Source organism: Panthera tigris, chromosome D1 (genome assembly GCF_018350195.1).
Source record: "Panthera tigris isolate Pti1 chromosome D1, P.tigris_Pti1_mat1.1, whole genome shotgun sequence".
NCBI classification, from domain to species: Eukaryota; Metazoa; Chordata; class Mammalia; order Carnivora; family Felidae; genus Panthera; species Panthera tigris.
In genome coordinates this window covers 100,566,870-100,579,614 of record NC_056669.1, presented here as the reverse complement: position 1 = coordinate 100,579,614, position 12,745 = coordinate 100,566,870, and the positions used below count along the sequence as shown (strand labels likewise).

At 35.3% G+C, this 12,745-nt stretch overlaps 1 protein-coding gene and 1 pseudogene across 1 annotated transcript; both read right to left on the bottom strand.

The window, feature by feature from the left end:
* Positions 1 to 40: 40 nt before the first annotated feature.
* Positions 41 to 3,944, bottom strand: LOC102957130 (annotated as a pseudogene).
* Positions 3,945 to 9,980: 6,036 nt separating this feature from the next.
* LOC102956869 (olfactory receptor 8K3-like) lies at positions 9,981 to 10,965 on the bottom strand. Its single transcript, XM_007088818.2, has one exon. The coding sequence runs from the start codon at positions 10,929 to 10,931 to the stop codon at positions 9,981 to 9,983; it is 951 nt and encodes a 316-aa protein (XP_007088880.2). The 5' UTR covers positions 10,932 to 10,965.
* Between the last annotated feature and the right edge of the window lie 1,780 nt (positions 10,966 to 12,745).

Genomic DNA, 12,745 nt, shown 5'->3' with positions numbered 1-12,745 from the left:
AAATCTATCCTGAATAGATAATCAGCACAGTAAATAGCTTTCATGTTATATCATCTGGTTGTGTTTTATCCTGAATATAAGTAAAATAACAGTGTCAAGAGTCTAAAAAAGCCACAGAAATATGCAGTATTGTAATATTATATTATAAACACATTCATAGAAAATCCACACTTACAGCACATAAGACATTGCTTATAAGATGGTGAGCTTCTGATAAACTGCTTGTTACCAAGTACACACCTTCTTCGGTGAGAAATGCTGAATTTGAATTACTTTAAGAAAAACTGTTACGTGAACAGAAGGGGAAACAATATAGTGTTGTTTGGGTGCAGTGGTGAACGGTGAAAGAAAAAAATGACATTGCTGGTGCTGATTTCCTGTGAGATAAGGGAGAAGGGCTTTTGCTCTTGAGCTTGACATCTAGGCTTTCTCTCTTGAGTTCAGCAAAGCACAATTTTTTTTCACAGTTTACTATCTGTTTAGATGATCAGATCCTTGTTTTTTGAAGTTATACTTTTTGAGAAAACTATGTTTGCTTTCTGTCAGATTCCTCTGGTAACTGAACATGCTGTACATTTACCATCACCAAAACACTGGATACTAAAAGTCTCCTAGGCTCCAAATATTAGTTTTCACACCTCAGTATGAGGTGGAGTTTCTCTTATTGCTCAATAAAAAGTAGAAAAAAATTCACATTTATAAATTGATTTAAATAACTATCACAATATTTTTGAGAAGTGGATAAGAAGAATCTAGTCCCTAATGACTGATAATTCAGATATCAAGTGAACACCTGAACACCTACAGTTTCATAATTCTGCCATATATTTTATTCTTTATTTTTTTAACAATTTTTTAAATATTTATTTATTTTTGAGAGAGAGAAAGAGAGAGAGCAAACGGGAGGTGTAGCGAGAGAGGGAATCGCAAGCAGGCTGCACACCGTCAGCACAGAGACAGATGCAAAGCTAGAACTCACAAACTGTGAGATCATGACCGGAATGGACACCAAGAGTCCAACGCTTAGCCAACTGGGTCACCCAGGTGCCCCTATTCTTTATTCTTGACACTTTAGTTGGGCTTTATGGTAGCTCAGTTTTGACCTGTATTATTTGTATGATCAAGTATTTACATGAAACATACATTTACATAAGCAATATGGCAGTTACATTTCAAAAATGCTTATTAGCCTTTGTGAAGATACTTGATAATCTGAAGAGAAAGAAGAACATTCTTATTTTGTCACGCACTATCAATAGTAGAACACAGAAGCGAACCAGAAATCCTAATGTTTTGCTATGCTTTGACAATGGAATAAAACTGTTACCTTGCAACTGTCACCAAAACTATTTGGATATTGGTATAATACAGCATTACATGAAATCTTCTGTTTACCTGTGATCTAACTTCTGTCTTGACTTCCCCATGTGCTTCATAACACGTGAGATCATTTTATGGATTCTTTTTCGCCCTCTGAGACTCTCCCTGAGGATATGCCGAGCAATTTCTTGATCATCCCTGAAGCATTTGAAAACTTTACCAAATACAAGGGGGGATGTTTATTAATTGTGTAGAATACTTTGTATTCACCAGTGACTTAGTTTTTTTGTTAGTTTGTGTATTACATTCATACATTTTACTCCTGATTAGCTCTTTTCCCCCCATGCTTTGATGGTTAATTTTATGTGTCCACTTGGCTAAGCTATGGTGCCCAGTTGATTAGTCAAATATTAGTCTCGATGTTATTGTAAAGATAGTTTTTACATGTGATTAAAATTTAAATTAATAGACTTTGAATATAGTCATGTACCCTCCAGAATGTAGGTGGACCTCATCCAATCAGTTGAAAGCCTTAAGGAACAAAAAATGAGGTCCCCCAAAGAAATTATGCTCCAGACAGCAATAGAGAAAATCTACCTCAGTTTCCCCTCTTTGTACTCAAGACTGCAATATCAACTCTTACAATGCTGGGCTACTCCGCAGATTTTGCCTTGCCAATCCCAACAATCATATGTGTTAATTTCTCAAAATCTCCTCTCTCTCTCTCAAAGCTGTATTATCATATATTGTATACAGTTATATGTATTTGTATGTTATATAAAAATATTTTACACATATAAAATATGACATATTCATATATGTGTGTATATGTACGTATGTGTATGAAACCTTCTTTTGATTTCATTCCTCTGAAGTACCTTTACCAAAACAAACATATAGGGAAATTGATTAACATATGTTATCTACATCCCTAGCTTGCCAGTATTCCTTCAGTTCTACAATGGTGTCCTTAGGTGGATGACACACGGACTCATTTTTAAACACCGTCCTATTGTATTGTTTAAAATGATTAAATGAGTTACAAGTAATAATATATTGTGTATATAAGGTGTGCCCTTAACCTTTTTTGTTTCATGTTTTAAATTTTTTTTTGAATTTTGTGAAAGGAATATATAGAGCCTCTGGTTTATAAAAATAAGTGTTTAGTAGAAGAGACAGGCAAATAAGCTATGTGCAAGAATATGTAAGAATGGCACCTGATCTGGAATTGAAACTAATTGAGGCTAATATCTGAAGTATGAACAAGAATCAGAGGGGCACCTGGGTAGATCAGCCAGTTGAGCGTCTGACTTCAGCTTAGGTCATGATCTCACAGTTCGTGGGTTTGAGCCCCACATTGGGCTCTGTGTTGACAGTTCAGAACCTGTAACCTGCTTCGGATTCTATGCCTCTCTCTTTCTCTCTCTCTGCCCCTCTCCTTCTTGCGCTCTCTCTGTCTCAAAAATAAATAAATAAAAATTTTAAAAAACATTTAAAAAATCAACTATCTGTTAGAGGATTGTTCTCACTTGAAATTTCAAAATAATGAAAAATTTTATTTATTTTCATGCTTATCACACATTGATTGTTGCCCATCTCCTGGAAACAACAGTACAAGACTCCTGCAGAGATATAGTTTACGTTGGTTAATACATACTTTATTGTTAGTGTATCTTACAATGAATTTTAAATACCACAGTTGCAAATATCCTGCAGGTCCTATTAAGAGCATTTTTTTTACCTCTTTGTTTCTCAAGCGTGGATCATTGGATTCAGCATGGGTATAAGTAAACTGTAAAATAAAGAAGTTATTTTATCAGTATCAAATGAATGGCTGGATTTGAGCCACACATACATAAAAGAGTACTGTAATATATGACTATCACTGTCAGATGGGATCCACAGGTGGAGAAAGCCTTGTGCCTGCCTTCTTCAGAGTTCATTCTGAGGATGGCAACAAGGATCAGAATGTAGGACACAAGGACTATCAGAAGAGATGACACTAATTTAAAAGTTGAAAAGATCGGAGTTATCAATCTAATTTCATAGGTCCCTGAGCAGAAGAAAGTTATCAATGGAGACTATCATAGCAGAAATGCCTGATGACATTACAGCTGCCAAATTATGAAAGGAAAATCCTTATAGTAGTTAGCAAAGACAAAATGGTGCTGTACAGATAGGGTCTCAAGCAACTGACAATCTTTGTGACATGACAACTATGTAGAACAGAGGGTTACAGATGGCTACATAGCAGTCATAAGCCATTGCCAACAAAATAAAACTTCGCCAGTAATAAACATACTGAAGCAAGTGAATTGGGTAGCACCTTAGTTATACAAGATGGTAGGCTGAGCTACAGAAGAATTTACTAACATTTTGGGTCCCGCAGCTGTAGAATAATCAAGATCAGTGAAAGCCTGGTGTCTGAGGAAGAAGTACATGGGTGTTTGTAGCCTAGAGTCTATCTTGGTGAGGATGATCAAACCCAGATTACCCACGACTGAGACCAGGTAAACAGTGAGGAACAGTCCAAATAATGGAGCCTGCAGCTCAGGGAGTCCTGTGATTCCCATTAGAATGAATTCTTTCAACAGTGTTAGATTGTGTTTGTCCATGCAGGTCATTCGGGAAACCTATACTGGGAGTAAATATAAAAATAATCATTAACTTTCATGATATGATGGAGATGACTGTTGTAATAAGTGATTAAAGGCCTAAATCATTATGGCCTGTTGCCTTAATTGGCTGTTCTGACACCCAACAGCTCAATTCTTTCTCTCCCAGTTCAGCTGAGCTCTTTACAGCTTTTTATTATGTGATACCAAAGACACAAACAAGAAAAGTAAAAACAGATAAATGGACTTTATCAAAAGTTAGAAAGCAAATTTTTGTGCATCAAAGAACACTATCAAAGAATGAAACGACCTACATGATGGAGGAAATTTTAATTCATGTATCTCCTAAGGCTCTATTATCTAAAATATATAAACGATTTTTCAACTCAACAAGAAAAAAAACCACAAATAATCCAAATTAGAAAACAGGCCAAAGACTCGAAGACACGTTTCTCACGGAAAATATAGAAATGGCCAATAAACACATGAAGAAATGTTTAACACATAAGAAATGCAAACGAAAACCACAATGAGATATCATAGAATGGTTATTGAAAAAGAAAAAGACAAATACAAACGCTGACAAAGGTGTGGAGACATTAGGACCTTTGTGTATTGTTTTTGGCAACGTGAAATGGTACAATTTGATGGTTATTCAATAAGTAAAACAGAGGATTACCATTATAACCCAGCAAATCTATTTCTAGATATATATCCCAAGGTTTTGAAAACCACAGGTGCTCATACCAAAAAGTGTAGGTAAATGCTCAGAGCAGCTTTATTCACAATAGTTAAAAAGTAGAAACATATTAAATGTCCATCAACGGGTCCATCAACTGGTGAATGGATAACAGATGTGCTATATCCATACAATGGGATATTAGTAAGCCATACAACGAAAGAAGTATTAATATATGCTAGAACATGTATGAGCCTTTAAAACATTATGCTAAGTGAAAGAGTATAAAAGGTCACACATTGTAGATACTGTACAATTCCATTACATGAAATATCCAGAATAGGTAAATCCATGGAGACAGCAGATTAGTTGTTGTTTGTTCAGGAACACTGAATTAGTTCTGAAGACACAATACCTTTAGGGACATATTTTTAGTGGGTATTAAAAAGCATTCTACATCTCCTGGAATAAGTGAGAGTTTTATTTTTATTTTTTTTAAACAGGTGCAAATATTTTTTTCAATGTTTATTTATTTTTGAGAGAGAGAGACACACACACACACAGTGTGAGCAGGGGAGGGGCAGAAGCAGGCTCCAGGCTCTGAGCTGTCAGCATAGAGCCCGTTGCAGGGCTCAAACCCATGACCCATGAGATCATGTCCTGAGCCGAAGTGGGACGCTTAACTGACTGAGCCACCCAGGTGCCCCATAAATGAGTTTTAAAAAAGTGTTCTTTTTTTCTGAATCCGTGCTAGTAAATATCAGTCTTCCTATATGTGAAGACAGATATGAGATATTTTTTTCACTGTCTTTATACTTCTATATAATGCACTAAGCTCTTCTCTGTCCCCGTGGTTTATTTATATTTATATTGTATTATATTATATTATATTATATTATATTATATTATATTATATTATTGGAAATAATCTACTTTGGACCATTGAAATTGTTATTTTTTTCCTGCTTAAGACCCTACAAACATGTAAAAACAATACAATGGGCAGAGATTTAGCATTGAATCTTCACTATAAAACTGCTCTAAGAATAGAAATGAAAATTAAACCAACCCCATCCCTGCCCCATCCCCCTGCCAAGTAGAGCATTCAACATTAAAAACAACGACCATAAAGGTATACTATGATTATAGATAAATAAAATATGCATTTAAATACATATATTTAAAAACCAAAGTAACTTTTGAGGGGGAACAAAGGGAGTTTTAGAAAGAGCTACTAAATAAATGAGTGGCAAATTCACTTTATTTTTATGTATGTATGTATGTATGTATATATGTATTTATATTTATTTATTTTTTTGTTTTTAGTTAAGTGCCCTTTTCTTTTCTTTCTTTCTTTCATTCTTTCTTTCTTTCTTTCTTTTGTTTTTTCTTTCATTCTTTCTTATTTTTCCTTCCTTCCTTCCTTCCTTCCTTCCTTCCTTCCTTCCTTCCTTCTTATTATTTAAATCCAGATTAGTTAACTTACACTGTAATAATGATTTCAGGAAAAGAATTTAGTGATTCATCACTTCCATATAGCACCCAGTGCTCATCCCAGCAAGTGCCCTCCTTAACTCCCATCATCCATTTATCCCATCCCCCTACCCAACACCCCTTCAGCAACCGTCAGTTTGTTGTGTTTTTAAGAGTCTCTGATGGTTTGTCTCTCTCTCTCTGTGTTTATCCTATTTTTGCTTCCTTTTCCCTATATTCATCTGTTTTGTTTCTTAAATTCCACATATGAGTGACATTATGTGATGTTTGTCTTTCTCTAACTGACCATTATTTCACTTAACATAATACACTCTAGTTCTATCCATGTTGTTGCAAATAGCAAGATTTCATTCCTTTTCATTGCTGAGTAATATTCATATGTAATATATATATATATATATATATGTATGTATGTATATATACACACACACACACTACACCTTCTTTATTCATTTATCAGTCGATGGGGATTTGGGTTTTTTCTGTAATTTGGCTATTGTTGACAGTGCAGCTGTAAACATTGGATGCATGTGCCTTTTTGAATCAGTCTCTTCAGCAAATGGTGTTGGGAAAACTGGAGAGAGGCATGCAGAAGAATGAACATGGGCCACTTTCTTGCATCATTCACCAAAATAAAATGGATTAAAGACCTCAACATAAGTCAGAAAACCATCAAAATCCTAGAGGAGAAAACAGGTAACAACCTCTTTGACCTGGGCTGCAGCAACTTCTGACTTGACTTGTCTCTGGATCCAGACAAGGAAAACAAAATACAAAATGAACTGCTGAGATCTCATCAAGATGAAAAGCTTCTGCACAGTGAAGGAAACAAGCAGCAAAACTAAAAAGCAACCGACAGAAAAGGAGAAGATATTTGCAAATAATGTATCAGATAAAGGATTAGTATCCAAAATATACAGAGAACTTATCAAACTCAACACCCCAAAACAAAGAATCCAGTGAAGAAATGGGCAGAAGACATGAATAAACACTTCTCCAAAGGAGATATCCAGATGTCCAACAGAAACATGAAAAGATGCTCCATATCACTCCTCATCAGAGAAATACAAATCAAAACTACATTGAGATATCACCTCACACCGGTCAGAGTGGCTAAAATGAACAAATCAGGAGACTATAGATGCTGGTGAGGATGTGGAGAAACGGGAACCCTCTTGCACTGTTGGTGGGAATGCAAACTGGTGCAGCCACTCTGGAAAACGGTGTGGAGGTTCCTCAAAAAATTAAAAATAGAACTACCCTATGACCCAGCAATAGCACTGCTAGGAATCTACCCAAAGGATACAAAAGATACAGGAGTGCTGATGCATAGGGTCACATGTACCCCAATGTTTATAGCAGCTCTTTCAACAATAGCCAAACTATGGAAAGACGCTAAATGTCCATCAACTGACGAATGGATAAAGAAGATGTGGTTTATATATACAATGGAATACTACTTGGCAATGGAAAGAATGAAATATTTTTTCCTTTTTTAAAAATTTTATTTATTTATTTATTTATTTTATTACATTATTTAGTGTAATAATGGTTTCATGAATTAGAATTTAGTGATATATCACATATATTGTTCAAACAAACTTTTGAATTTTAGCTATCACAGCTGAAATTAGTGACAGAGTATATTCCTTATTTACATTTATCTAATGAAGAATTTTTTTAATGCACTTATATATTTTTGGCTGTTTTGATATCCTCTTTTGTAAAATGTTTCTTCAGGTTTCTTGCACCTGCCAACCCACCTGTCTTATTCACTCTCAATACGTTGACTGTGTTGATCATCCTCATTCTAGGAGTTAGGCAATTTGTTGTTTTGTTTTGTTTTCTTCTACAAGTTACTTTGAAAGGGTGTGTATATTTTTTTAAAGATGTTTTTAATGTTTATTTATTTTTGAGAGACAGAACGTGAGTGGGGGAGGAGCAGAGAGAGAGGGAGACACAGAATCCAAAACAGGCTCTATCCAGGCTCTGAGCTGTCAGCACAGAGCCCAATGTGGGGCTTGAACTCACGAACTGTGAGATCATGACCTGAGCCATGTCAGATGCTTAACCGACTGAGCCACCCAGGCACCCCAAAAGGGTGTGTATATTTCAAATGAGGTCTCTGTGGATATTTTTTTCCACTTTTTATGGTATATTTTTATTAATACAAATTTTCATTCCAAATAGAGTATATTTATCAGTGTTACTATTTTTTTGTACCCTGCTTAAGGAATCTTTGCTGATCTCATCATGAAGATATTATTTTACTTTAATTTAAGAACCTTTTTTGGTTTCAGTTTTCCTATTCACATTCATAACACAACTCAATTAATTTTTACATGCAGTGTATAAATGACCAAAATTCATGTTTTACATAGGAACCTAATTGAATAGGTTAATCTACTGAGAAGCCCTATTTTCCCCATTACTTTGCAGCAGGGCTTTTGTTTTAAAACAAGTGTTTGAAAACACACTACTCTACATGTGAGTATTTTTGGACCTTATTTTATTGATCTCTCTGTAAACAAGTGCACTAAATACACATTTAAAAAACTAATCTAGCTTCAGTAAAGGAATTGATATCTGTTATTAGAAGTCCTTTGACCTCTTCCTTCTTCTAAGATATTGCCCTGGCTATTCTAGATCCTTCATATTTCCATGTAATTTTTTATATCAACTTAAGCATTAAAAACTACAGCTGAAATTTTTATTGTAGCTGTGTTAAATCTATAGGAAAATTATTTATTTATTTATCTATTTATTTATTTATTTATTTATTTATTTTTTAATATATGAAATTTATTGTCAAATTGGTTTCCATGCAACACCCAGTGCTCATCCCAAAAGATGCCCTCTTCAATGCCCATCACCTACCCTTCCTTCCTTCCCACCCCCCCCTCCACCCGCCATCAACCCTCAGTTTGTTCTCAGTTTTTAAGAGTCTCATGCTTTGGCTCTCTCCCACTCTAAATCTATAGGAAAATTTAGATAGCACTGCCTTCATCGAAATATTTATATCTTCCAACCAATGGATGTGGTATATCTTAACATTTATCTCTCCTTTAATAATTCTGTAACATTTTTCAGATACAAATTATTCATTAGGATTTTCTGAATTGTTAGATTTTTTTTCTAGTGTAGTCAATAGTTTCAAATTTCAATTTTACCTGTTTTTTTGTTAATGGATAGCAAAGTAATTGTTCTTTAATACGCTGATCCTATATCCAACCATCTTGTAAAATTCACTTATTATTTCTAACAGATTTTTAAAATACACAATTATGTCACTCGAAAATAGTCAAACTTTTATTTCTGCTTCTCTATGCATATATGTGTTCACGTATCATAATGTGACAGAAATCTAAAATGTCACCCATCACAGGAAAATAGAGTTAAAGTGTCATTAAGGCAGATATTGTTGATTAGTCATTGATATATCTATATGCCTAGCAACAAAAACCAATACAGGCCATCTTTTATATGTCAATATGCCAATGTTGTGGGCTCTAGGCCACACACAAAATATTTAATAAAAGACATAAGAAAGCCTTTTAAAAATTATCTAATGGCAGATGTATTAAAACAGACTTCTCTCAAGTTGAAACATGAGTACTTGGCAGTGTGAGAATAGAAATCAGACCTCAATGTTTTACACTAATACTTAAGGACAAATTAAAGTTGATAACAGAAGGATGATCACTACTTGAACACCTACAAGTTGAAAACAGGAAACACATTTCTAGTTTCCGATGGCTTTTACACAATACTCCTTTCTAAGGCCTATGGCATATAAAGACATTAGTCTATAGCCTAATTTGTTATATATTTATTATTATTTTATATATACAATAATGCGTACTCACGATAATCTACACAGGCAGTTTGTGCAGATTTTTCCATATCCTACACAAGGCACTTTTTACCTCTTTGTTCCTCAAGCTGTAGATCATGGGATTCAACATAGGTATTATCAACGTGTAAAATGCAGATGCAATTTTATCAGTATCAAAGGAATGACTGGATTTGGGTTGCACGTACATAAAGAAGAGAGTGGCATATAACACAATGACCACTGTCAGGTGGGATCCACAGGTGGAGAAGGCCTTGTGCCTGCCTTGTGCAGAATTCATCCTGAGGATGGCCATCAGGATCAGGATGTAGGAGACAAGCACTATCAGAAGAGACGACACCAAATTAAATGCTGAAAAGATCAGTATTATCAACTCAATGTCACGTGTGCTTGAGCACAGCAAAGTTAACAAGGGAAGACTGTCACAGTAAAAGTGTTTAATGATGTTATGGTCACAAAAGGATGACATAAAAATCTTTATGGTGGTTATCAGAGAAAGAAAGGCACTGTAGACATAGGGGACAGCCACCAGCACCCAGCACACCTTTTGTGACATAATAACCATATAAAGCAGAGGACGACAGATGGCCACATAGCGGTCATAGGCCATTGCTGACAGAATGAAAAGCTCGCTGATGATGAACAAGATGAAGAAAGCCAGCTGTGTGGCACACCAGTTATAGGGGATTGTGTTTTGATTAGCTATGAAATTGACTAACATTTTGGGCCCCACAGCTGTTGAATAACCAAGATCAATGAAAGCCAGGTGTCTGAGGAAGAAGTACATGGGTGTTTGTAGCCTGGAGTCCACCTTGGTGAGGATGATCATGCCCAGGTTGCCCACCACTGAGATCACATAGATGATGAGGAAGAGTCCAAAGAAGGGAGCCTGCAACCCCGGCCGGTCTGTGATTCCCATTAGGATGAATTCTGTTAGCACTGTTTGATTTGGTTGGTTCATCCAGGCCATTAGGAAAAATTGCTGTGGGAAGAACCATCACGTGAGTCACTGGCATTCAGAAGATGACATCTGTTAACTTATTTAGTATGCAAAGCCATTGTGATTAAGAGAAATCCAAGTTTTAAATGTTTTTTCATGTTTATTTATTTTGAGAGAGAGAGACAGAGCGGGCAGGGGCGGGCAAAGAAAGAGGGATAGATAAGCCCAAGCAAGCTCCACACTGTCAGCGCGAAGCCCAATGTAGGGCTCAAACTCACGAATTGTGAGATCATGACCGGAGCAGAAACCAAGAGTCAGACGCTTAACTAACTGAGCCACCCGGGCACCCTGAAATCCAATTTTTTTTAATTTAAATTTTATTTCAATAAATATCTATTTTTTTTTTACTTAAAATACTTATAATTTGTTAAACACATCATACTTTAGAAGGAATTATAATAAAAGGAACAGCTCTCTGCTTCCAGACCTGGCAACTTTAGTCCCAACTTTTAAGGACAATCATGATTAACTCATTTAGTAGACTTTGATTTAATTCTGTGTATTTAATGATATTCCTGTTCCATTACCCATTTGATTTTTTAAATTGTATGCTTATTCTACTTTACTTCATGAGTTTTAAATATTGTTTAATGATTTTTATGATGATAGTTAATCATTTAACTTGCAGAAGTCCCCCCACATCCACTGTAGTGCATATAAATAAACGTTATTTTCTCTAGAATAGTGTGTCTGAATATTCAGCACTTTCCTGTGGTTTTTTAAGTTTCTGATTTTTGCTATGTTGCACACCAAGTAAGGCCTGCATCTATAAGTTATTCAATATAAAAAAGAAGTATTAGCAAACATTTCCACTTTTGCTTTGACTTTAGCATTAACATCTCTAAAATGATGGGTTTCATGGTGTAGTTGTATTTCCTAGCACATCTTAAAACAAGTAAAAATTATTAAAACGTATTTGTTAATGTACGACCTAAAATCATCCAGTAAGTTGCTATAAATATCCACCCAAAAAGGAGAAGCCCCTTCAAAATAGGGGCTGCTATCTCAAATGTCTTAGAGACCTGTTTCAATGTACATGGACCAGAACGAATGGAGTTTTGATCCACATAAAGCCAAGTGGACATGGTATTGATAGAATTGGAGTACATTTACTATATTTTAATTTGAACACAATTCTTACACGTTTATGTCATCTTCCATCAAGAATATCTAGGAGATTTTGGTTAACACCTTTTAGTTAAGGAATACATTTCATCTTCCTCTACTTCTCCAACTCCTTTCTCCTTCAGATTGTTTTCGAGGCAGGTGTTTCCAAACTATTGAAAAAAAAAAAACCTCATCCATATTTCTTACAATTCCAAGGTGCAAAAATGAAAACCCCATTGCAATTCATCCTAGGACACAAAATTATGTTTTGTTATTTTTTTTTTAAGTTCATCCATTTATTTTGAGAGAGTGAATAAAGAGCACAAGTAGGGGAGGGGCAGAGAGAGAGGGAAAGAGAGAGAATCCCAAGAAAGCTCTGCTCCATCAGTGCAGAGCCTATTGAGGGGCTTGAACCCACAAACTGTGAGATCACGACCTGAACCGAACCCAGGAGTCAAACGCTTAGCCAACTGAGCCATCCAGGAGCCCCACAAAATTGTGATTTTAAAAAAGAAAGATATAAAAAATTTTAATTAAAAAATAATAAAGAAAGTTATAATAATAAAAGGAACCCCAATATATTCAAGCTTATGGGATGCCTGAATGGCTCAGTTTAGCTTATGACTCTTGATCTCAGCTCAGGTCATGATCTCAAGGTTTGTGGGATCAAGTCCCGA